This window comes from Rhinichthys klamathensis, unplaced genomic scaffold, assembly GCF_029890125.1.
Source record: "Rhinichthys klamathensis goyatoka isolate OS25496 unplaced genomic scaffold, OSU_Roscu_1.1 h1tg000709l_1, whole genome shotgun sequence".
NCBI lineage: Eukaryota > Metazoa > Chordata > Actinopteri > Cypriniformes > Leuciscidae > Rhinichthys > Rhinichthys klamathensis.
In genome coordinates, this window is record NW_026607128.1 from 301,525 (window position 1) to 329,449 (window position 27,925).

Below are 27,925 nucleotides of genomic sequence, written 5' to 3' on the forward strand. Positions count from 1 at the left end.
TATCTAGGAGTGTGTGCAGCCTCTTGCCTCGGGGAATGTGGTTTCTGTCTCCATGGATGGCCCGAAGTCTACTGAAGGTTATTAGAGACAGCAGGACCCTGAAGAGCCGGTTGGAGGTGCACAGCTGAGTGTGGATAACACACCCTCCATAATGACTAACCATGTGGATTTATAACATGCAGTTAGAGTTAGCTTGGGGACAACTTGGAGATCGATACCACTTGCTTGCCAGAACACACACGTTTGGCACCCTGATACCTCATCAACATCATTTAAATGGTTTTATTCGTTATTTTATCAAAAGATCATATTTTAAAAGTATTTGTGTATTTTTCTATTGTGCTAATCATAAAAGTAGCCTAGATGATTTAGTGATTTTGATTATATTACATTCATTGACTTTGTAATCATTGACTTTTATTTTGATATGTTTCAAAAGGTCTCTGCCTGGCATTCTCTTTTATGAAACATTACGTGGCACTAAACTCCATATTGTCAGATAATTTCAGAGTAAATAATAATAATACAATTATTTTAAATACAAATAAAATGGCAGCTGTTACTAAATTATCTAGAAATTAGGGATTTTTTATGCAAATCTGAAGTTGCTGTTATTGTGTAAGGTGATATTTTTGTATGTTATTTTTTAACATATTGTGTATTTTGTCTGAACACATTCTACAAAACAATGTTAAATTATGTTTTAAAAATGGAATACGGCTCTTTTTTTAATCTCTGCTTGCTGTGCTTAGCTCTTTCCTGCTCTGTCAGGTGTCACCCTGAATCCTGCCTGTGCTCAGCATTCTTAGATAAGAGAGTGTCTGTGGGGCCTGTGTCCTACTTCGTGGCAATTTCAATAGTAAGGAAAGGGTGTCTCTGCAGCTGTGAATATTTGCTAGGGATAAAGTAGAGCCCTTACCTGTTCTTGAGTTTATGGTGTGCTGAATGCTTGCTAAGCCGTTCTGTTTGAGGACCGTCTGACAGGTCGTGCATCACTGGCTCCGGTGGTCATAAGTCATAAAATTGTGTTTCATTGATTGGAATATGTTTGACCAGCCCATTCTCATCCCAAGGCGTCATCTAACTGACGCTTTTGACCATGCGTCAACATGCCGACGCACGGTACCCCTTAACCGTCAATATGAGACGCGCCTCCTAGTGGTCTAACCCTAACCCTACCCCCCAGACCTAAACCTACCCATAACGGAAGCGTCATCTAACTGAAGCTAAAGGGTGCGTCGGATTTAGACGCATGGTCAAAAGCATCAGTTAGATGACGCCCGAGGATGAGCGTCTCATATTGACGCTTAAGGGGTACCATGTGCGTCGGCATGTTGACGCATGGTCAAAAGTGTCAGTTAGATGACGCCACATGACCAAGAAGATTTGAAAGGACCACTATAAAAATAGAGTAAATAGTGTAATAAAAATATTGTAAGGCACCACTATTTATAAAAGGCACACCCAGTTTTATGGGGACATTTATACTGTATAAACTTTATATTCGATCCCCTGCAGAAAATATTCAGCATTTTTACAATTTAGAATGATTTTCACAGATGAAAAAAAAATAGCTTTTTGGCAGCAAACACTTAAGATGGGTTTGGTGCACACAGGGATAAAAAAGTACCCCATGTGTAAAATGAAATACTCTGCTGTATCTTTAATGCTGTGGGCCTAATTTTCTGCTAGAGGTCCTGGACATCTTTTTCAGATACATGGCATCATGGATTCGATCAAATCCCAACAGATAAAAAAATCAAAACCTGACAGCCTGTGCTAGAAATCTTATAACGGGCCATGTTTGGATCTTCCAACAGGACAGTGATCCAAAAACAAACATCAAAATCACTGAGCACAAAACCAAGCATCTGCAATGGCCATCCCAGTCCCTGACCTGAACCCTATAGAAAATGAGTGGGCTGAACTGAAGAGAAGAAGCTGAAGCGCCAACATGGATCTGGGAATCTGAAGAGATTCTGTATGGAGGAATGGTCTCTGATCTCTTGTCAGGTGTTCTCCAAACTCATCAGGTATTATAGGAGAAGACTCAGAGCTGGTATCTTGGAAAAAGGAGGTTGCAAAAAGTGTTTGATAAAAGGGGGCAAATAATTGTTCCCAACGTGTTTTGGAGAAAAACATTTATTTCATAATGTGATTTCGCCCCACTTTCAATTCTTTTGTGTAATAATATTATCATCAATAATAATACTAATTTTTGACTATAATTCATATTTAAGGCAGAATTAGCCATACAATTAAGACTTAAATAAAAAAAAAAAAACCTAAAAAAAAAAAAAAGTAAAACACCACATTTTAAAACAAATTAATAAAAATTCAATTAACGTTTCTTTCTTGAACTTCTGATGGATGAACTTGCCATGGAAACTTTTTGGTATTTTTTTTTATTTATTATTATTTTAAAACAAAAACATTCTACAAACAACTTTGCAACAGCAAACATTTGACATTCATAAACGAGCAAACAATTGTCTAAGGGGGAAAAAAAGCAGATACAAAACTTCTACTCGTAGAGAGATATTGTGGAAAATAAAGTGTAGAAAGAGCGAGCACTGAGGCATGTGTGTTAGAGGCGTCAAGGCAGAAACAATGTAGCTTCAATATAAAACTAGAAACGTGTATAAAAACCTCAGAAAACACAGAAAAACCGAGCTGCTCGAACTCCTGCACCTACATCTGAAGAGACACTCAATGTTGAAATTCAGTGCAAAAAGATAAAAGATGTGAGGAAAAAAAACTGTTAAGATGTGAAAAAAGGGTCCCTTGAAATTGATGCAGGTTTTTTCTCTTGCTATTCAACTCTACGTCAATAGGTGGCAGTGCCTGCACTGTACGACAGCTCTACAATTTCAAAATTAAACGGGGAAGCTCAATGGGATGTGGAGCCATTTTGTCCGGATCTGATTTCAGCTTTCCATAAACTCAAACAAATCTGTTCAGAGGTGATGCTGATCCGAGACCTGTGTTCTGAAAATATATCCATCCTATTTCATACACCGATACATCTACATAGCTATATAGCCGAGTCAGACGTCACAGTTCATTTACTGCTGCGTAAATTAATTTAGAAGCCCTGTTTATTTAGATAACATCTATTCCGTTTGTTCAATTTAATTTCAATTTGTTCCTTCGGTTTGGTTTTTAGGCAGTAGTTCATTACGCTGCACTCTTAGGGCTTCCATAAATATATATCTATTAGTTTCGTTTAATAGAATTCTTGACAACTATGTACATAGATAAAACGCTAGTAGTTTCTGGATGAGCATAAATTTCCTTCATCTTTTAGCTATTTTAAAAACACGTACCTGTGCACTACCGCATGAAAAAAAAAATCAAAGAACAGCGAGCAGAAGTTTGAAATGCCTCCTTATCCTTGACATTAATGCAACCTGCGGAAGCAGTTACAAGCGCCCAAGAGATACTGACCGTGGTACTCTTTCAAGCTTTTTCTTTATCTTTTATCATACACATCAACAACATGTCCACAACGAAGGACGCTTTTTCTGATTCAAACAACGATGACGAGTCTATAGACATGCTCAGGGTTAACGTAGAAATGTCTTAGCTATAGAAATAACTACGGGGATATGGCACTAAATCCGCTTGTGAAAAGAACCGGAAAGGATTTGTCTTGTGAACATCTCAGTCACGGCACAAAAATGCTCCAGGAACACTTACTGTAGGTGAATATTGGTAACAGGTATAAATAATACGTTATTACACAATACAAATAAATACATTACTTATTTAAATATAACAACGGAACAGGCAAGAAAGGTGTTGAAGGTGAATAACACATCTCAGCCTTGCACCAAACAGATGGAGGGAGGCATGGAGGGACAGAAATCACCTTTCACAGACTGGCATAATTCGAGGGCAGCCTAGCATACGAGATATTCTGTAACAACCAAAGTAAAATGAATGTTCTAAACAGCAAATGTAACCCTAAACTGCTGACATAACGGTACATCTGAAATTCAAAACCCACAGCTCGTCTTAAGGCATATTTTTGTTCATTTGTAACTGAGTTGAGTTCATCGACAATGCACTGAGGCCAGTGCATCAAGTAACACTAGAATGCATAGTTTAGAGGGAACACAGCGCCCTCTACTGCTAGCCAGTGTAAATCCCTAAAAAAGGGTCCAGTGTTGGCTTCTAAAACCACCGTGGGCTGGGCGCTACATAGAGGCGATTCACCAATTTCTCCGTGACGGGAGATCAAGTTCATTCAATGAGACCCACAGGCCCATTGGAGAGAATTCAAAAGGAATCTACACCTCTCAATTATTTTGTTCTTTTACTCAACAACTGTCTTGTAGTCTTGAAAAGGCATCATTCATATTTGTAGTAGCCTCGTTCAACAGCCTTGGAGGCGATGTATTCTGCTGAATACCGCTGGTCCAGGTCCAGAAGAGCTTGCAGTAACGTGTTAATGTTTGCCCGCAGGCCCTCTTTCTGCATCCACACCCGCAGTAGGTCGTAGACTTTGTCAATGGTATGCTGTGTTTCGGCCACCTTGATGGCGTTGTCGCTCACGCCGATGCTCCGGAAGAACTTGTTGTGGTACCGCACGTCCAGGGTGTCAAACAGGTCGAAACTCTTGCTCAGAGACTCCTCCTCACCTATTAAACCAAAGCATCGAGACTTCAGAACTTGTCTAATGGCCAATTTCTGGAATATGAACTTGAAATGAGCCAATTATAATGATAAATAGTGTATGTTGTGTACTTATAATTGTGGTTAGGAATAATTCAATACTTGAACAGGAATAGGTTTAGATTTAATTTTTATTAAAACACTACCTTTCAAAAGTTTTGGGGCAATAACTTTTTTTAAAGATTTCTTTTTTATTCACTAAGGATACAGCAAATCAATCAAGTCACAGTAAATACATTTATAACGTTACAAAATATTTCTATTTCGAATAAATACTGTTTTCAACAGTGACAATAAGAAGAAATGACAATAATAGGAAAACACTGGAGTAATGGCTTCTGAAAAGCTTGGTCATCACAGGAATAAATTAAGTTTTAAAATGTATTCAAATAGAAAATAGCTATTTTAAATTGTAATATTTCACACACAAAAAATCGTACTGACCCAAAACGTTTGAATGGAAGTGAATCTTCTCTTATTTGAAAGTGTATCTTACTTATTGTGCATCTTATTTTTCTATCTAATGGTTCTTGAACATTTGCATTCTTCAGAATAATATACTTTTTTTTCTATTGTGTCTTAACTCACAAACAAATCAAGTGAACTCACTCACTAAATCATTCATGTCTGAATTACCATCTGACCCAGTCACTGAACCAATAAAGTCACATATACTCAATATAAACCAAGAACAGTTATGTTGTTATGTTGTACTGATGGTCAAGTTCATTTATTTTTTTTAAATCAACAGTATTCTCCAAATACTGTAACTGAGGGAGTAATATCTTACCAAGTACAGGAACAAGTTTTCTGGGAGGACCATCATCCTATAAAAGAAAGAAGGTTTGGCAAAGTTGTGAATTTAGTTAACAGGACCATTCAGCAGTCCTTGCAAACAAGGATCTTTTCACACATTTGAAGGCACTATCTTGTCGTTTCATGGTATTTAACTGTGTAAAATCTGTGATTGATCTGAAAAGATCCCATTGTTGCTAACCTTCGCCCATGACTCTGTATCTCTCTCCGTCTGCCTCGGGGCCGGGGGACTCGATCGAGGCGAATCCTCCATGTAGACCGCAGGAGGTAGAGCAGACAGACTGGTTTGGGAAGAGCTGGTTGTGTTCGGCAAGCTGTCGCCCAATCCCCGGTCTTCATCCTCCACAGGTATGCTCTTGCTACCCGTTTCCTGTGTTTCTTGCGTCAACAAGGGGCGGGACTCTGGGCGATGCTCCTCCTCCCTCTCTAATCCGGCATTGCGGCTGTTCTCTTGTTCCTCTTCTGATCTTGGGCACTCGTCCTGAGTGAAGGCAACAACAACTGATTAAAACTATGGATTAAAAGTAACCAATTAAAAAAATAATACATTTTTACCAATTTATAAAATAAATATAATTTAAACAAAAAATACATTTAAAGTTTATTTAAAGCATCAGAATAATATTAACCAAAACCAATTCATCTAATTTTAAATAATGCATAAAAAAATAATTAAAAAAAGATACTTACAATGGGAATCTTCACTTCTTTCAAATCACCAGCAGTGTCTGAAATAAAGTTGACAGCAAATGTGTCCATAAAAAGTACATTTGATTTTCCACTTTGCAGATCTATTCGTAATACTATGAATGTTGTACAATGTACTATTTAAATAGCTTGAAACTTCTTATTCAGAAGATATTTTTTCTTGGTATTCGGTGGCATATGATCAGATTCTCCCTCCTAAAATGGAATTTGCCATCTTTGGCTATTCGGACAGTTCCCTCTTTGCCTTATTTGCAGCTGGCATTAATGCTGGGCATGGTTGTGACCGAGAGAATTATATTAAGGGATATAAGGTCTTAAACCTTGAAAAAATACATCTAGCAAAGTCATATTAATTTCCCCAAGATTTAGGGTCCAACATTTACATGAAAGCAGGACTTAAAGATTTAAAACATCTGTTATAGTATGATTTTTGTGCTGATTTCTATCCCCTTCTTTTACATGATTTATCTTCCTTCTTTGTACTTTATTTAGGCACTTATGTCATAAGTAATGTCATTGTAATGTTGTCTGGCCCTTTTTCTGGGGCCGATATTGACAACAATATTGAAACTTCTCAAACAGATATAAAAACTCACTGCTATGTTATTCTCAGCGTTGGGTAGGTTACTCCAAAAAAAGTCAATAAAAACTCTCTCTAAAAAGTATTGCATACCTTATTGCTAATTACCTTCTAAATCCCATATCAACCTCGACCAGTTAAACAATACAATGATAAACATGAACCTGCTCTTTTAATTCTTTCAAATAAATAAAGGAAAACTGCATACATTATTCTTGAACTTAAGTCAATTATTGTTTTATATAGAATTGTTTTATAGTCAATACAGTATTTAATGCAATTGCATCAAAAGTAACTGTAATTACAGAAATATTAAGGGTAATCCCTTTCTTTACCTTTTTCAATGGAGAAGTAATTAAATTACAGTAATAACACTAGTAACACTATTATTAATCAATAAGAAATGCATTACACCCAACACTGGTTATTCAATACAAGGACTAAAAAAGGTTTCCGAACATACCACTTTGATGACGTTGACGTTTCTTCCATAAAAATATTCCAAGCAGGATCAATATGATCAGAAGAACCACAATTGGTATGACAACCGCTAAAAAATAAAAGATTAAATTAAATTTTTCCTTCTGTTAATGACTGATGCAGTGTAACTAATATCAAGGCTGAATCACAATTAACTTTTTTTCTCAAGTTAATTTTGGACCATGTCTGTACGCATGTGCGGACCTTACCTATAGGATTAGTATTGTTTGATGCCGATGGCTTGTCTGTTGGACCTTCAGTCGGATAAGAGGTGCGCTTCCTGCATTTTGTATTGGATGTCGCAGTGCAACGGCTCACTTCTTCCTCATCAGCTTTGCACCTGCAAAACCACGGTCAAAAATTATGCCTTTTAGAAAAGGTGTGAAGCCAAAGGCTTAAAAATAGTGGTCGTAAAATGACTATCATTATGAATAGCACAGTGAAAGCCTCAGGGGTTAAAGGTGGAGAGAGAGTGAATCAGTGGGAAAGGGATCTGACTCATTGGATGTGGTGATCTAAAGCAAGGGTTGAAAGGTTAAGAGAATAGAGGCTGGGAGTGTCTGATCTGTCTGCTTTCATCAGGGTGTTGTGCACCAGAACAGAGGACAAATGGGAAGAGCACATTCCAAAGGAAGAGAGGAACTCACCTGGTGCATTTCTTGCACACTTCACACGGCTCGTCTGGCAGGCAGAAGAAACCAGGTTTGCATTCACACTTGGTGTTGCTTGTGCTGGTGCAATCTGCAACCATGATCTGATCTGTAAAGGGTTGGAGAGAAACAAAGAGGTAAGGGAGGGAAGGATGAAGAAATCAGAAACGAGTGGGAGAGAAGCAATAGACTTAAAATTTCTGAAGGGTGACCAGAATTGGATCAATGTTATATCTGGATTAAATCTGGATTTTAGATCAAAAGTGAATCATAAATTATACAAGTCATTTTTGCTTTGGCAAAGTTCAAATGCATGGAATATGCCTCTGAATGGTGACCTGAATTAATGTTGGATCAATCCAGATTCAGAGAGAATGATTCAGTGTCTATCTGTTACATCTTATATCTAAAATAGAAAAGTCACACATCTGAAGGGGGAACTGAATGATTGGATCAATCCAGATTCAATCCACATATGAAGAGAATTATCTGGAGCTAGATTCTTACGTATAATTGTACTGAACTAGCACCCGTCTCAGAAAACAGCTGAAATGCACCTTCGAAAAGTTAAATCAATTATCTAATTACATGTCGAATAAATCCAGATCCTGATCCATATTCGATCCAAATTTAGATCAAATGTATACATGCTAAAACTAATCTCTGCTTCAGAAGACAGTTGAAATGCACCTCTAAAAGATAATTAAAATTTTGCATAAATACAGATTTCGATCCAGATTCAATCCAGATTTAGATAAAAAAATTGTTAGAACTAATCTGAGCCTCAGGAAACAACAAAAAATGTCTCTGTGAAGGGTGAAATATATCATGGGATCAATGTTGGATCAATACAGATCCAGTTTCAGATTCAATTCACTTTACAATTAATATATGCATGGACAGTCTTAATCAACACACCCTTGTGACTCAGCAGGCAGACGGGATAACCTGGGAGTGATTAATTGAGCAAAATAGATTCCGAACAAGACGGCACATGATACAGGCACACCCTGCATCATCCTAAAACACACGCATGCACACAATCCCGGACAACAGACACAAAGGGGTGCATGCACTAGAGTATAGTTCAGTCATTCATACACACACAAATGGCTAGCGAAAGAACACAGGCGTGGGGCCACACCCAGGACGTGTAACATTAGGAGATCAGATTCCCAGGAGTGAGGTGTCCAGCACAGGAAACACTACACTCAACTCTATTCATGGGGCCTGCTTATGTCCCCGTCCTCATGCAAATCCTATGGGAGGCTTATTGTCTAAACAGGCGAGCGAGATTTTGTTTATATGAATATGTAGTGTTTACAACAGAGTTTGAATCTGAACAAGCAGTAGGATCTTGTGGGAAAGAGTGTTTAGGTAAATCAAATGGTTTAATAAACGGTGAACGTGGCTGTCCAATCAAAATAAACAGCAATTTAATGGATGGCTCTGACTTCAGAGGAACCAGAGACAGACTAAATAGCTTTGCAGAAGAATGGACAGTCACAGCGGAGCGTTCTGCGATGGATTCAACATGCTTTAGATGTTCCGTCTCGCTTGCAGGTCACAGTATGCCGCACATTTTTCCATCTTGTATAAAGGCGAGTCGAAATTTCCAAAAGCAAAGAATTCTGATGCCGGTTTCGTTATATCATTTCGTTTCGTTTTTTGTAATATCTGTATTCCGACAGCAGTTCCAGAAGTTAATTGTTTGTCCAGTAGTCACCGGCGATGGGTTGTGTTATTGCCTTCCCAGCATGCCGAGGACCATGTGTGTTCCATTATTCACTCGAGATGTATAAATGTTACATTCCTGAGAGCTCTGCTTCTCTTGAGAGTCAGTGCAGACTACATATGGCTGTCTACTGGAAAACTGAACAATCAATTACAATAGCAGAAGGTTGAGATTTCTGTATCTCAAAGTGCCAGTCACAGACCGGACTCAAACACTTCTTTAAACAACCCTAAGAGGAAGATCTGACCTGGTCTTTTACAAAATGGCTGGTTTGAAGAGGAAAGTGTAGATTGGAGAACGTTACCTCTGTGGCACTGGCTACACTGCAGACACTGCTCCATGCCTGTGGGGTGCTCGGCATACGTGCCCTTCTCACACGCGGAGCAAATGCCCTTCTCCTGGTCCCTGCTACACTTCTCTTTCACATAAGTGCCTGTGTTACAGAAAACATTTTGAGACAGACATTAAATATCAACATATATCATTTTCAGAAAAATGGAAACCAGTGTGTATTCAAAATTCGAATCCATTTAAAATGGTTTTATTATTAAAGCCAGAATACAACATTTAGGCAAAGATGTTTTGTGCAATTTTGAGCCCTGTGTAAAATACATGCCACCTTTTTGTCACAGTAAAATGTAATTTAATATAATGCATAACTTAAAATGACATGTCTCATTCATTCATTCAAAAAAATTCTTGGTATATGCTGAAACCAAACATCTAGTATTAAAACATTGATCCACATTTCCCATATGAAAAATTGACCTGACAATAAGTAACTTTTTTTTTTACTAGTATTTTGGTAGAAATATTTGAGAATCTATTTTTTTTTTATATGATAATTGTATTTGTTCATGAACATAGTTTGTTTTATTTTATGCATTAAACAATTTGTATTTATTGTTTTACATGACTTTAACCATGGCAAAGGAGAACCCATTCTGTGATTATCATACTACACAAAAATGAAAATTAATAAATCATTACAAAAATGAACCACATGTTCTGACTGTTATTCCCAATACTATATTTTGTGTTTAATTCCCTTATCAGCAGGTTTGGTGATTAAGCTTCTCTTGTTTAAGTGTGCTCCTTCATGACCTGTCATTCTGGACATTTAAACACTAACTCCAGGCCTACAAACACCTCATTTTAGCACTAACCTTACAATACCTCTTGCGAGACATCTCTGTGAGAAACCAGAGTCTCACAAATGAGAATTCTGAGTTTTAAGCTCTAAAATAACAATGCTGTTTCTCTTCAAATCTTCTTCAGAGAATAACACTCTTAATAGCATCACTGACGGATGTTTGTCAGCACCTCATCGACAAAGCCTGGAAAGACATTTTAAACATCTTGCAAAAAGCCTATACTGTAAATTACTTAAAAAATGTTGCTTTGAGCGAGTTGACTCATTTGTGTTTACAATACTTGCCTTTACAAGGGAAGTTCTCACGGTTCGACAGGATCTTGTCTGCTACTTACCAGCTTCACAGTTCTTGCAGCAGAAGCTGTTGTGCGGGTACTCCTGGTTCTCCATGCAGCTCATCTGTCTGGCTGTGCGGTTCTGGAGGTCTCCTGCAAACCCGAGCTCTGCTGCCCCATGACCCAAAAAAGTCAAAGCAAAGAGAATAGGGACCTAGAGGAGAAAAAAAAAGGAAATTCGATTTTTCAATATGCATTCATGATGACTTGCAATTGATGTACCTCGGTGGGTACTTGGAAAGATTTTGGTCTAACTTCCTTAAATCTATAAAACATCAATTATGAAATGATTAATTAACTGAAAGTATTAGTGCAGTCAATGGATTAAATTAATTGCGATTAATATCTTTTTCATATTGAATGATTTTTGGAAACACACTGACGCTTTCAATTAAACAAACAAAAAAAATATACATAATTAAAAATAAATAAATTAACTATAGACAAATAAATTATAATAACAAGTAAATAAAGTAAAATTAAATGAAATCCAGATGAGATATTTCACAAGTCATTTATTTGTTATATAATGTTAATGAGAAGATGAGTAAAGACATCTGTTGCTGTCTGAAGTTTTTACGACTGCAAATTTATTTTCATTTATAAATCAATTGTTGTTGCCGTTGCTTTTGATGAATTGGTATTTAAGCCTTCCCGATGAGGCTGTTGGGGCACACAAGACAAAAAAGCCTGCAAGGGCTGCAGATAAGAGGTTTCTTCTGGAGAAATACCAGTTTTGTATTTTCACACGACTGGTCATGCTCTCTCTCACACATCTAGAATTCTTTCTCAGCTCCAGAGGCAAACAGAGAGGTATTCTGACTGAGTTCTCACAGCTGACCTTGTGTGAGCAATCTAGCATTTAATTCAAACCATCTGATGTGAACATCTGCAGAGCAAAGCAAATTAACAGAGCAGGAGAGAATCTTTTCCTGGACCAGAACAAAACAACCTACCCTGACAAAACACACATACACAGAACACTAAATGTGCTCTGGGATCCAAAGAAATCCCAGGAAACGTCTAAAAAAACTTTCTCAACCGGTGAGTCGTTAGCAAGTTCTGATAAGATCACAGACAGCAATGAAAAACAATGTTAAATGGATATCATAAAATGCAACTCTTATCATGCATATTTAGGAGAGCAAAATAAACTTATGTCATGTCAACTTATCCAATAAAATATGGATCAAAAGGTCGACATCAAAGACACTCAAATAAACTTAACAATAATTCATCTATTATTTGGAAATGACTCATGTTTAATTCATCTAATAAACCCTAAAAAAAAACCTCAAACATAAGAGCTACAGCTTTGAATCAATCTGATGATTGAATCAAACTCTCTGAACTCATCAGTAGTTGCTATTAAATCCCTTTTGGTTCAACGTGCTACTACATTTTTTTCTTTCTTTTTTTGACCTAACCCTAAAAAAACTCATCAGTAGTTGTTATTAAATCACTTTGAATCACTTTTGGTTCAACATGCTACTACATTTTTTTTTTCACAAAAAAGAAAAGAGTTTTCCCACAAGCTTTCATAATATGACAATGTAAAGCTAAAGATGCACATTTACAACAGACATTTTAATAAACATTTTTTAGAATATGCTCCCCTGTAGCAAAACTGAATGGTAATATTAAACTCTTAAAGGTGCAGTAGCAAAAAAAAAGCCTGTTGAATTGGAACATGGAGGAAAAATCTGTGGAAAATGGTAATTTAAGTCTAAATTATGAATATTTTGTTGCAAGAAACCTTGACTAACGTTATAAATGGACTTTAGAGGAGGAAATACTTCAATGCGTTTCTTTTTAACATTAATGCGGCACTATAAACAAATGTTCCCAGTGCTAGTATTTGGCCAGTCAGTTTGGTATCTCTGTCTTTTTGTCTCAGAGGATAATGGGAAATGTAGGCCGTTAGATGGAGCCGATGGTATCGAGTTGCTGGTGAGGTGTATGGCGGTGGTGTTGTGTGTCTGGGAGAATGTGGGTCATTTGAAGTGGTGGCTCTAAAGTGTGTTGTTTAGCCGTAAATGAGGCTCTCTCATTGTGACATGCTGAAAAGAGGGAGAAGAAAGAAGGGGTGCCTCAGGGACCGAGTAAAGTGCTCGTCTGAAGTAGAAGACCCCTGCTCCACATGCACAGTCCATACAGAGCTGCTGTTGACTCCCTCACACACTCACACACATCTCTGTCTGCTCACAACGGCCCCAAATATCTCTTCTTTTCTCTCATTTAACTGAGAGAGAATGCAAAGCAACCACCCTCAAACTCCTTTTTCCACTTAAACGCACACACATATAGAGTACAAACCTTGCCTTTACTCTTCTCTATCTCCCACACACATTGGTTTTCTTTGAACACTGTTAGACACTCATTCACCATATGGATGTGCTCTCACACACACACACCTCTTTTATCTCGAACACTTAACTGAAACCTCACAGCTCCATCTAGAGCGTAGGGTTGTGGTGCTTTTCTCAGTAGTGCAATATTTAACATTACATGTCATGTAAAAGTGTTCATTTATATATCAGAGTAAATAAACCAGTGAAATAAAAGCTTGATGAACAATCAAATGGGGTGTAATCTTGTAAGACAGTGGTTTTGCTACAGGATGCTGATTGGACATTTACACAAAAAGTAAACAAATGCCCATGAAATCAAACAATGAAATATTTGAATATATAAATGATCTCTGTTATGATTGACTAACCGTTGTTTACCAATATAATGAGCACTGTTGTCCCTTAGGGAAGGCCAATTTGGAATTCCGAATGATTGTTGATTTATGGGTGATCACATGTTAATATGACGTGACTTCATAATATCTAAATGATCTGGGTGGTTTTTTTTTGGGCTTACGTTGTGTGTGCAAAGGAATAATACACTGGCTGCATACTTTAAAGCCTACTATATGTGAAAAATTCTAAATAAAATATGAACCAGAACAGTAGATTATGCAACTATAATAGTAGCATGCTGCATCGTTGTCTCAAATGTTGATGCTGGACGTTTGTTACATTGAGAAATTTTAAGAAAATATAAATATAATTTATTAAGCCGATTTGACAAAAACATTAATTTAAGTCAAACTGAATAATGAGTAAAAAGAGGTTTTAAAAATGCAGCATTATGACATCATAACGAAAATTGGATACACTACTGTGCAAAAATTGGAGAGAAGTCTCTAACGCTCACCAAGGCTGCAATTATTTGATGAAAAATACAGTGAAAACCATTATATTGCGATTGAAATATTATTGCAATTTAAAGTAACTGTTTTCTATGTTAATAGGGCTATATTATTGTCCAGTTTCACAGACAAGGTTTAAGCCTATTCCCAGACTAAAATTCAAGTTTGAGCTGTCTGACAGCAACTTGCACTATCTTAAAATATGTCCATGCCATTGTTTTGTCTCAAGATGCATACCAGTAAAAGTTTGGTAACGCTTCCTTTTACAGTCCTGTTACCCATGTACTTACTATGTAATTATAATTACTGGGTAATAACTAGGTACTAACCCTGAACCTACCCCTAACCCATGTACTTGCCTTATATTAGCCAGTACTTTCTAGGTAAGTACACGTAAGTACTGTACTGTAAAAGGAAGCGTTACCAAAAGTTTTTTCTAAGGCAAGTTTATAAAAGCTACTTAAATGTTCTAATTTAACTAAGGCGCAATCCTGACTTAATCTAAGCCCTTTCTGTGAAACCAGGCCTATAAAATGTAATTTATTCCTGAAAAGATTAATTTCCAGGAAGTCATTGATCCTTCAGAAATCATTCTAAGCAGCACAACTGTTGTCAAAACTGATAATAATAAGAAATCTTTTATTAATATCAGTTTTGACAACAGTTGTGCTGCTTAATATTTTTGTGGAAACCGAAATACTTTTTTTTTCAGGATTATTTGATGAACGGACAGTTCAAGAGCTTATTTGAAATAGAAATATTTTATAACATTATATATCTTTCCTATCACTTGTTTTGATTAATTTATTCCATTCTTGCTGAATAGTATTAATTTATTTCAAAAAACTCTGATAGTGTATCAAGTAGAGTGCATTTCAGGGCACATAATCCCATGCAGTGTGTGCTTTGATTACATACTCCATATTTTTGCAAATCTTCTGAATGTTGTATGCCTGCAAAAAACTGCAATTACAAAAATAGCACAAGTAATATGCTATTCTGTAGCCTTTGATTCCATGTGCTCTTTAATGTTTAGTCAACAAGTTAAACTACACCGCTGGCAACAATCTGCAACAGCAAAACTTCAGATGTTGACAGTGTAATATTATGTACTAATAGTTGTAGAATAGCAACAGGGTTGCCAAAACAGAAGAGCAATCAGAGAAGACATACCACAGAGGTTTACAGCACACTCACTAATGCTACTTGTAAACTAGTATCAAATAGAGTCGAACAGCTGCGTTAAGACGCCGCAGAGGACCGGGGGTATTAGACAATATGGCAATAAGGGCTATAGTGTCTGACGCAACCACAAAAATTAGGTTCTCGACAACTATTGCATTGTCAAACCGCAGATTTGAACGCCAACCCATCTTTAATAGCCGAAATATCACACCACAGTAAATCAACTCAAAAACAGATTGAAGACTCTATTCGCAGATGCAATGTTTGGAACTCAGAGGAGTGTACAATGGTCCTCTTGTTGGAAGACGGACTGAGTCTATCAGCCTTGAGGGGAACCGAAATGCCATCGAGTGTCCACACAGACAGTAGAACCTCTCGAGACAATGAAATGAGTGCGGGCGACCCGAACGCATGTGTGAGAGTTTCTTGAGCGAGAGTGTGTGTGTAAAGGGGGAAGTCTGAGACTAACTTTGGCTCCAGAGGAGCTCTCTGGATGTCAGCCATGCCTTGTTGTTCTAAGGGAGTTTCCTGGATTGAGCAGCGCTGTTGAGCCACACTCTCTCCGCGCTCACGTCAGACTTTCCACAGACGTTCACATGCACACACGCACAATCGCACCATTTAGACGCAGCCGTCGGGAGGTGGGGTCAGAGAGCGACGGCTATGGAGTGCTGGAGGAATTTGAAAAGAAAGGGAGAAGGAGGACAGATACAATAGACGGAGTGTGAGAGGTCCAGAAATGGCGCAAAAACGTAGGGCAGGCGCATGGGAGTTCGGGAAGGCACGGCGGAGAGGAACGGAGAGAGTGAAAGAAGAGATTCCTGACTCCGAATGGGTACACTGAAAGCATTCAGACGAGTGGAACATTAAAAGTCACACTAATGAGTTACAGTACTCGCTCTCTCACACCCAAACACACACACACACACACACACCGCAAAGACTGAATTTTCCCAGACAGGATACAAGTATGGAGTGAAGCACACGTATCAGTTGCTGCAGTCTGAAAAATTAGTAGCTACATTAATGTCCAACACCTGTTCTGGCCCCATGGGCACATGCAAACCCATCTGGGTCAAAGTTCACTGGTTTGCCAATGACATGAACCCACCAATGACAGCAGAGCCTGTCTGACAGACATCTATGCCAGCGCTCGTTAAAAAGCAGTCAAAGTTTTTCCTGACTGCGTTTGTGTGTGCGAATGCTATGGAAACTCCATGTCTCCATGGCGACAAGTCTGATCCTGGGACAGGTGGTCTTTTTTTCTTTTCTTTGGAGAGGCACGGATAGGCAGATTGAGGGGGAAGTGACATCACTTCCTGTGTCTGCACATTCCAGATCTGGTGAATCACTGGATTCCAGAGTGGCACTAGAACTAACTTGTCAGCTATATTGCTGACAGCTCATAGAGAAACTATTAACAAACAAAGAACATCAGTTTTAGACGTCATGATATGACTTGCTAGATGATTTTTTTTAAATTTTTTTTTGGGATGTATCTGCAATTACAGCCACACCTTTAGAAGCTTTTAGCAAACAACAGTTACTTCCTGTTGACTTATACCTCAAAAACAATCTTATTTTCAAACACGAATCGACAATTGGATTTTTTTTTCTTCTGACCTGTGATTATTTTTACTGTGGCCCCAACACAAACTACAAATGTAAATGTTTTATGAATTGTAATGTATACATTTTTATTTTAAAAAAATATATAATTTTATACTTTATTTTATTTACAATTTTAAATTGCTAAGTTTAATATTTTTTTCCCCACATACATTTATTTTTTTCATTAAAGGAGTACAATTTAGACAGATGGAAATTATAAACTTTTTGTAAAATTTTTAACTTTGGGTTTTCAGGAAACTCCAAGACAGAAAAATGATGGTATGCATGGCAAAACATGCATGTACATGATAAAAAAAAAAAAAGATATTTATTTACATTTACATACATAAAGTCATGTTTATTTCACTGGCTTTTGTGATGCAAACATCCAGAGTACATTAGCAGCCACATCAAGACAAAAGACAATAACAATTTAGTAGAATAATTCCATGAAAAGACCGATCTTGTGCTAATAATTGTAACTACTAACACCGTTTAGAAAACTAATCTCATCTGAAAAATGCTTGTGTGGAACGGTGGTCTGGCTTTTATTATCTAGCGCTGCTAAAAGTGAACTATTGTCTCCATTATCAGTGCTTCAAGACTATCCCGATAAACCGCTGGGTGAATTGTGACAAAGGCGTCTCAGTAGTGGAGGGACGCGGGTCAGCCGGTAGGCATGACCGGTTAGAACTAAGATAAGACCAGAACAAACTCGACGCAAACCGGCTTCCTGCTTTCCCAGGCAATTCATTTATACTGGAGGAAACAGCAGTGAAATCTGGTTCAGACTTCAAGGTCTGCGCTCGGTTAAAATCAAACTTGTGCACTGCAGTTATCTCACAGAACATCCTCAACAAAAATGACAAGGAAACACTCACACGCACACACATTCACAGCATCCAGACAGCCTGCGGTAGGGTTTGGCCAGTAATAGGTGGTCAGGACGTAGACCAGCGTGGTAACCTTAACCTCCTGGATGAGAGTCCTCCAAACCCACAATCACTTTGCACTGGCAGCTCACCAGCGTGGCGTGTTTGGACCAGAGGGGACGCCCTTTTCCTTCTGTCTGAGTGAATAATTGTTGAATATGGATGGAATAACTTGTGAAGATGATGTGAAAACAACTTGCAGTTTGACAAAAAAGCAATATCCCAAGGAAGATGCCAGCATTTTCAAGTAGGGGCGTAAAAATAGACGATTCAGTTTGATACACGATATGATACTTTCACATTATATTAAACAAAGCCAAAATAGAGTTAAAGGGATGGTTCACCCAAAAATGAAAATTCTGTCATCATTTACTCACCCTGAAATTGTTCTTAACCTGTAAGAATTTCTTACTTCTGCTGAACAGAAAAAAAGATATTTTGAAGAATGTCGCTAACCAAACAGTTGATGGGCTCCATTGACTTTTTCATAGTATGGAAGTCAATGGAGCCAATCAACTGTTTGGTTACCCATATTCTTCAAAATATCTCCTTATGTGTTGTTCAGCAGAAGAAAGAAATTCAGCAGAAGAAAAAAAACTTAAGGGTGAGTAAATGACGACAACTTAAATTTGGGGGTAAACTATCTCTTTAAAATTGTGAGTTTTTTTTAAAAATTATTATTTCAAATGCAAACCATAATGATAAACAGTTAGCAAAAAAGTACTGTAAATGTTCACTAAAATGCTAAATTTGGTATTACATTAGGAATGAACTTGAATGGGCTTGAACTTGGTGACACCAGCCAGTAGCATAACATAGCCACCAAGTTAAAACCATCTACATTTTTATATAACTGACTTTAAAAAGTTATGACCAGCCTTGAAGAAAATAATTAGCCTAGATGACTAACTTGTAAGACTAGTCTAAACAGTTTACGCAACTAGCCACTGAATAGAAATATTCATGATTCTGCTAAATACAGAAATATGCACTCTGTCCTGACTACATATATTTAAAAAATAATAATTCATTGTATCTTATTAAATAAATTATTTTATATTTCATAATAATAATCATGGAAGCTAAAATGTAAAATAGTTTGGGTGAACTAAACACAATAAATTGTTGCATTGTTGTGTTGCGATATATTGTTACTATGCATGCTTTCACCACTATTTGCAAGTGATTGATCTGGAATAAGAGACAAACCAGAAGTCCTACCCATAATTGAAAGAAAAACGAGAGGGTTGACCCTAAAACATGGTGGCTACCCAAAAGCTATTCTAAATGCTATTTATGATTATTGAATGAACGGCAGAGAAAGAATGAATGAGTTTTGTTTAACTGGCTGACCACCAAAGTAAACGTAACCGAGACTGGTGCTCACACAAGAGCTCATGAATGAACTGGTTAATGCCAGTGGCAGCAACAAACAACACAACCACAGCACACAACAGTTCAAAGAAAACTTTGGCCAGAATGAAAGCGCAAAGTGTGCTGGCTTCCTTTGCTACTCTTAAACAATCGAGTTTACAATGCTTTCTGCCAGCTCTAAACTATTAGGCGAGAACATGAAATCTACATTGTTTAAAAGTGCCCGTTTCCATATGTGGACGGGCAGCTGTATGTCTTTCTCTTTCATACGCACACACACACACACACTTCTGGCACAATCTTGGCTAGTTGACAATGGGATCTCACAGGTTATATTGTTTAGAATTACAGTACGATAAGGCAGTCAGTCATTCACGTTTGCCGCGTGTGTGTACGTGTTCAATTACGGCTACATCCGCACTACATGCTGTATAGTGCGTTTCATTATGTATGATGATTGGAACTGGCGGATTGACAGGAGTTTTTCCCCGTATACAGATGATTTTTATCAGAGCTATCGGTTAAGGGAAGACACACCGTTCTTCATTATTTCCAGCGGACTGGAACAGGAACCTTATGGAATCATGTGCCTTACATTACCCGCACTGACTCCAGTGTTTTACGCATTATACTGACAGGATGCACATGATAAACATGCTGTACAAAGATACAGACTCAACGAAAGGGAAGGAAAATGATTGATAGGGAAAACAATATTATTATTATTTTAATTCATAGCATAGAATGAGAGGAAATGAAATTGGGAAATGTTGCAAACTTGATTTAAACTCACAACCTGCATAAGCACCATGACTCAAAAATATTACAACAATATAACAACAAAAAAATTATACCAGCCTTCTGAACGTGTGTGTGTGTGTTCTGTGATGGCAAAGCTGAATTTTCAGCAGCCATTACTCCAGTCTTCAGTGTTACGATCCATCAGAAATCAAGATAGATTTCTTATTACTATAAATGTTGAAAACAGATCTGCTGTATAATATTTTTGTGCAAACCATGACACATTTTTATGATTTTTTGATAAATAGAAAGCTCAAAAGAACATAATTTATGTAAAATCTTTATACTATCACTTTAGATTAATTGAATACATCCTTGCTAAATAAAAGCTAAATGTTTCTTTTTTTTCTTCCATACTACTATACTATTTACACATTACTCATTTTGCTATAGGCTAGTGAGTAATAAAGAAAGTTATGTACTGACTTGTTCTGATTTCAAATACTGATATTTTCATTTAATATATGTGCAACTAAAAACCAAAACACTGCTCCTTTAAAGGGGGAATGAAAGTAACTCAGATGATTCATTGCCCCAAGTTTTCACCTTTGTAATAGATTTACGGGAATGAGATCACAAACACACATACCTCGGCAACATATGCAAAAGTGATTTCAAAACAATGCATACTCCAGTGAGATCACTGCTGCCCTTTTGATGCAATACGGCAGTCACACACATACTGCAACTAGTGAACTCTACCTAAACCACAGATCATGTGCAGGCATACAGGCATACACACACTAGTATCTTGGGTATGAGCGTGTGAAAATCTGTAAATGGCTCCTCTCGGGGAACACAGGAAACAGTCAGACAATGTGGAGGCTTCATTTGGAGTTCAGCTCCATGCTGAGTGACAGAAAAACACGCACACCGTCTTTGATAGGAGCAAACTCTACAAAGTTTTGGTGACGACAAGCTGCACAATGATTTACCAACCATCTGATCCTTTAAATAACGCAATATTTCTCCTAAAACCTGTTAATGTCACATTTCGCCAGTTATATCACAATCCCAAAACCACATATCGACCGTTTTCGACCGGCAGATTCTGAAACCTCCAGCCCAACGAGTGCTATTCTCAGTCCCGTGGAGATGATGGGGGGGGGATCAACCAAGCCCTCAGCCCGAGATTTCAGGCGGGCGGCCTGCTGTCCTCAGTGTGCGTGGGAGGATATTAATAGCCAGAGAAAGCCACGACAGCACAGCCTTCCACATTTCAGATTTCCTGTGGCTTTTCTGTCTTCTGTTAAAAAAAAGCGCAGTGAATAGTGACCAGACAGGACTGTCCTAATCTCTTTCCTTTAGAAAGAGGAAGAGAGGATGAGAGAGACAGACAGACAGAGACGATGTGAAAAAAAATGTGATTTACAGTACACTTCCTGTGTAAAACCACATCTGCGGTTCTTCACTATATAGGCCTACACGAGGTGTAACGTTGTGTGATAAGGAGATACGTTGAGGAATTTTAAGTCTACAAGAAAAAAACTAAAAATAAGTTAATTCAACTTAAAATGGCTGATTAACAGTTTAAATGACTTTTTTTCTTCCCAAACAAACTTTTATGTCTTTAAACACCCTAGATAGCATGCTTCATGTCTTGAATTACTGGTTTTGGCCCACATGCAGAACATCTGAACTTATTTAATAAAGGTGTATTCAATTTACCTAAACTGGGACGCGTTTTCTTTTTTGACAAGTAGCAGAACTTAATTAAGTGGGACAAACCAGATAAAATGCAACAGACTGAATCAGAAACGTTGAAACTTAACAACAGCCAGAAGTAAAATAACCTCTAGCCACCCTTGCCAAATTTAATTACCATTAAATATTTCCATTTATTTCCAGCATTTCCATGGAAACATCAGGAGGTAAATAGCTTGACTATGCGTCACAGATCAAAGTCCCGTCCAATGAAAGCTTTAAAGCTGGATGACTCAGTGTCTCTTCTCTTTGTACGACAGCCCCATTGATTATCAAAAACAGGTCGAACAAGTTTTAAAAAAGCCTTATTATGGTTACAAATCACCTTTGCTCTTCTGAACTGGTTAATCTTTAAACTACTGTATTGTTATCAAAAGAAAATATGCGTCATTACAGTCAGCATTAACACAAACAACCCTGCAAAAACAACCTGTTTGATGGGAGACAAGATTATCAGAGCCAAGTGGTATGAATTGTGTAAGATGGCATTTTAAGCCTGAAAAACATATTCCCATGACATTAGGCCAGTGCCACGCTGAGTTGCCCCACTCATTAGCCAGCCTCAGTTCAGTGAGCTCACATCAGACGGAGGCTTTGTGCCGAATGCCTTTCCCATCACTCACACAAGCAGGAGGTTCGCTCTTTTTTATGCTGAATGCATTCTTTGACCTATTCGAGGTGAACATTAATTCAGGCATCTGCAAATGTCAAACTAAAGTAATTCTAGAGCTGTAAAGGTGTTCAATTACACATGATTAGAATAAACAGTTTTTGATTTATTAAAGACAAAAATATGGTAAAAAAATATAAAAGTTATTAAATATATATACAAAATAAAGTTAAATATAACATTTTTAAAGTAGAAATACAATAAAAGAAAAGAATTACTAAAAAAAAAAATACTACATTGTTTTTTTTTTTAAGCTAAGCCTAAAACTGTCAAAAATGAGTTTTTAGTGGAGTCTGTGCATGGTTCAGGCAAGAATCACTGCAGAAGTTTATTATCTAGGGCTGGAGTTTTAACAAGCCTCTAACCAGAACATTTGCTCTACTTACATTTAAGAAGTCATTATGCTTTTTCTATTTATAGAAACTTTATAAAAAAAATAAAAAAAAAATAAAAATAAAAAAAATCGCTCTTTGCCCCATGACATCAAAACCAAGATAAGGTTTTACAGGAAGACTCATCCACACCGCAAAATCCACATGGAAAACATCTGCAAGGCGTGAACAAGCTACAAACTGACACTATTATCCATCGACTTAAATGAGACATAACACCCTCATCTAATTTCCAACATTGAAGCGCACACCCTAATTTAAGCGTGTTTGACACAGTGGCAGGTTACCCAATCTGTGATACACCTGTGGATTCATGCGAGGAGAAGACATAAGAATAAAAGTGAGAGCGAGAGGGTGTTGTTTTCAAGGAGAATCGCCAATGACTGTTCAATTTTAAGTCAAACCAATGGGTAATTATTGTTTGAAGACACTGGATAGGGGGTACGTGCGAACTCACACACACACACACACACACAGAAATGCACACTATTAGCGTTTTAACTGGAGTCAATGGGGGTTGAATAGAAGGGTAGCTGAATAGCAGGCGCATTGTAATATATGTAACACATCTCTCGTTCAGTTACTGAATCTGGGTGCAGTGACCTGTAAGGTGTGGCTACCTTAGACATAAATGAATCTCTGACAGATGCTTCGCCTTTCCTGGGAAGAGGTAAATGGCAAAAAAAAAAAAGAAAAAAAGCCTGACCACAAACCCACATGCTATCAAGATGCTTTCATTTCGACAGCAGATAATCTTTCAACTTGTCTCCCACTTCTTGAACTTTTTAAAGCCACACGGCATATCAATATAAGGTCACAAAGAAGACTAAGCTGAAAATGTTGCTCTCATGAGCTTATGGTTCACGAAAAACATATGAATTCCCTAACTGAATGGATTGGCAATGGCATACTTCACCCAAAAATGAACATGTAAATTAAAATATCTTAGGCCATGTAACCACCATTTAGGTCACTTTTTGCCTTCACTAATTAATTTTAAAAGGTCCTATGCTGTGACAAATATTTCACTTTATTTGTTTAAAATATTTACTTTTAAATAGTAACAGGTTTAAATAATAAAGTGTTTTTAAGTGCAAATGCTACATAGTCTCTCAATACATATTAGCCAAATAAGTACATTTCATTTAAATACATTTTATGTCAACTATTCATCTCAATCAACATACCGACATCCCTAAAAAATAGCTGAAAAGTTTGATAAATGTGCTTCTCATCTCAGTATAAACACTTCTAGACCTTGTTTATTGTGGGAAGTCTACAGCATTGACTAAGAAACAGATATGGCACGATTTCTAACACACAATCTCCCACATCATTCTGATTACTCTGATAATGAGCGTTGCATTTAATTGCATCACGCAATCTTCTCTCTTCCTGTCTCCTCGTTAATGTGGATTCCATAAACATCTGACGGAGCGAAGTGGCTTTAAAAAGGCTCCTAATGAGCAGCGGGATGTGGACTGTGCTCTGGAGTCTTTCTTGTGGATCCCGGGGTATGTGCATGTCCTGTTTGGATTTCAGAGCCGCTCGGAGATACCGTGCACACTTCCTGTCCATGCCCACACCCTAGAGAGCACACTACCGATAACATCGAAGGAGTTTGAGAGGGTAAAAAAAAAATTTGTCAAGAGGGAGAGAGAAATCTGTGATCCCAAGAAATCTCCAGAAAAAAAAAAAGAGGAGTATGAAAAGACTAATGGAGAAGGGACCCCTGCCGATTGTATGCTAAATGTTTGTGATTGTGGGTGGAAAGAGTATACAAAGATCTGATTCCTGTCACTGGCATCTGTGTTGACAGGAAGTTTACAGTAGGAGCTGAACGCCTCCGTCCACCCCCCTCCCCATCCGCTCTCACTGGCCCAGGAATGTGTGAGCTATGCAGACTGGCAAGGATGAGCTATCTTCATCTAGTAACCAGCCAACCAGAGCAGACTCATAACTTAGGATAGTTTACAGCATGCATAAACAGCCCTGTTGCAAACAACCTCTGCCCCATCATTTCAATAAACAAATGCGGGCCTCAAAGTAGGGTGAGTTCACCTGGGGCTCATGGGAAAGGGAGGCTGTTAAGGCAACAAGATTACTAGTTAAGATGATGATCACTCCCTTGGCTTTGATGATTTAATTATCTAATTAACTACTAGCTGAATGCCTACTTATTACATAATACATGAATCTACACAAAAATACACGCAAGTTCAATGCAACACTCATCATGTGTTATTTTACTATACTGTCAATTATCTTGAGGGTCGCTGCTCTATAAGGAACGGTGTAGTTTTAAGTTAAAGATGCACAGTATGAGCCGAGTGTGGCTCTGGACTCAAGAGAAAGTTTTAAAGGTGAGTCAAGTCATTCAGTAAGTGAAGCGTTTTTATAGTGCCACTTTTGGCAGAGCAGAGCTGGAAAAACCAACAGAAGAGCAGTGAATGGCTCTTTCAATGTGGAATAAACTTAGCCTAACACTGGCACTACTCTTAGAAAACTCTCACAAGGCAAGGTTCATAAGAGAAGAGAAGACTGGACTGCTTTTAAAGCTATAGACCGACAAACAGTCTAGCTGTTTTTTTTTACACTTCTTAACCAATAAATGCCACTATTTGGTGGGTCTTTAAAAAAAAACAGCACCCAAAAACAGTATTCACAAAAAAGTCAATTATTTATTAACAATAGCCATTGATTCTATAGTGATGAAAGTGCATCTTAATAGGCTAAACTGTAAAAAATGTAGCTGAACATAAATTATCCATATTACAAATATATCTATATAGCTATATAAATAAAATACTACTGTAGAAGAATTATTACTAGGAATTATTATATATTTTATAATATTGTTATTACTAATTATAACAATCATTAAAATGTATATGTAGCCTATACTGTTTTAGCCTAATTATAATTTAGTTAGTGTCAGAAAGCAGAAATGAAAAAATAACTAAAAAATCAGTTTGCATATTGGTTAGTGGACACTCAAACATAACATAATATCATAAAAAGGAAATATTGCTTAAACTCTACACTGCAGTACATCATAAAAAAATAAATCGCACACATTATGGCCGTGCCTCAAAATATACCTAGACAGCACTTTTTGACATCTTGGCTACATTGAATGCCCAAAAATGTTGCCTAGGTAGGCAGCTCACTAGGTTGAGGCAATGATTTTCAAAACTGCACATGACTTGTACTCAACAAGCGTGTATCAAATGTGTTCAGAATCAGATATTCTAAAATTAAAATCCAATATAAAACATACCACTCCGGTAATATTTACAAATCTGAGTCAAAAGTTTTCTGAACTTAAAACCACTATAAGTTGTCCAACATGCCCAGTTCAGTATGACAATGTTCATTATCACTACCCAACTTTCATATGTGTGATCAAACAAGCATTTCACATCAAACTAAAACAGTAAAAAAAAGACCCGACTGAAATGTTAAATAAAACTAAAAGCCAGTTTAGAATAAAATGCACTTGATATACCGAAAAGACTGATAACGCATAATCACCGACACTAAGTTACATTCAAAGCGTCATGACCCGATAACACCAGGAATTTACATTCACATCCATGTTTACGACAAGAATAGAATAACAGTGAGCCAACAATAAAATAATACAATACACTGCGAATTACACATAGCTTAACAAATCTACAACCAACAAAAACCCGTCAGATTTCTTACCATGGCTATCATCGTGGATTTGTCCATCCGATGAGGATGGCGTGTTTCTCCGAGTTTTCCAACTGACGTTACTTGTTGATCCCTTTCACACTACGAATACAATACTTTCAGACCAACTATTCAAAAACAATTGACGACGCAAATCAAAGTACATCCAAAGTTTGACGGCCTGTCAGAACCGAATCATTTTCGGCTCTCGGCTGCTTGCTTTCTCATGGAAACGCGGTTGGTGTAATGTGACGCTTTCTCTCTGATCTATGAAAAAGTTAGAGAGAGATCAGCGTGACGTCATGTTACATCCGTCTCATCGACCAATCAGAGAGATGGAGTCTCGACTAATGAAAGAGCCGTGATTTACTGTACTACTACTGGGACGTTCCTACAATTCAATAGCCTACAAGTTATGACATTTTCAATCTTAATGTAATGTTACATTTCACTTGATAATTTCAGTGGATAACAACTAGGATAACAACTTTAAAAAATGGACAACTTTTTACACTGAATTAAAGACACATTTCTAACGACTTTATAAAACCTTACTCTGACAATTATACAAATTAGGTCAATTTAATCAACGTAATCTTATTTAGTTTTCCCTCCTCTCACAAAAATAAAGTAAAAAGCCCCAAGTTTGCTGCGTTACAGGCAAACAATGTTACATTAAGGGTGGATTGCCGCCCCTTGTACCTGAACACACCTAAACTGTCATTATAAATGAACAATTTCCCTTCAAAAAAAATTTAAGAGGGTGATACAAGGGGAATTCTGCTTTCAGCAGGCACAAGGTAATCCTTCATGCCAACCCTCTGATGCAATGCATATAAGTATTGTGAAATCAGGCCCCTCGAGTCGTGTGATCTGCTCCGCTTCATCTGTGCCTCTGAAGGTGTGCATACAAAAAATTATAAATAGCCTTCATTACAATGGTCACAAAACACAGGGTCTTAAATGGATGCTCAATGTTGTCATAGTAGAACAAAAGTGATGTGGTCTCTTTCTTATTTATGTCAGACTCAATGTGTGCGGTTTGTGAGCTCAAGCACTATCAAAGACATACTGTATAATGCTTTTTAGGCTAATTTTATAAATTATTAGTTGTTATCTCATAGGCTAAATTGAATCACCATTTACACTCATAAACAATATATTTCCATCAAGGTTGTTATGCAAATAACCTCGATGTGTTTTAAAAGCACTGCTGTGCTGTCA

At 37.4% G+C, this 27,925-nt stretch overlaps 1 protein-coding gene across 1 annotated transcript; it reads right to left on the reverse strand.

The window, feature by feature from the left end:
- Positions 1 to 3,848: 3,848 nt before the first annotated feature.
- tnfrsfa (tumor necrosis factor receptor superfamily, member a) lies at positions 3,849 to 26,965 on the reverse strand. Its single transcript, XM_056242206.1, has 10 exons — positions 26,714 to 26,965; positions 11,135 to 11,288; positions 9,951 to 10,079; positions 7,909 to 8,020; positions 7,471 to 7,601; positions 7,245 to 7,331; positions 6,184 to 6,221; positions 5,675 to 5,974; positions 5,468 to 5,504; positions 3,849 to 4,643 (listed from the first exon to the last, which is right to left on the reverse strand). The coding sequence occupies exons 1-10, from the start codon at positions 26,738 to 26,740 to the stop codon at positions 4,354 to 4,356; spliced, it is 1,305 nt and encodes a 434-aa protein (XP_056098181.1). The 5' UTR covers positions 26,741 to 26,965; the 3' UTR covers positions 3,849 to 4,353.
- Positions 26,966 to 27,925: the final 960 nt, after the last annotated feature.

What these genes read in the sequence shown, in the direction of transcription:
- tnfrsfa (XM_056242206.1), bottom strand. Translation starts at nt 26,740, where the DNA reads ATGGACAAATCCACGATGATAGCCATG. An exon ending in GTGTAGCCAGTGCCACAGAG is followed by an intron (nt 8,021 to 9,950) that starts GTAACGTTCTCC and finishes AACCCTTTACAG; the next exon opens with ATCAGATCATGGTTGCAGAT. An exon ending in AAAACTTGTTCCTGTACTTG is followed by an intron (nt 4,644 to 5,467) that starts GTAAGATATTAC and finishes TTGGTTTAATAG; the next exon opens with GTGAGGAGGAGTCTCTGAGC.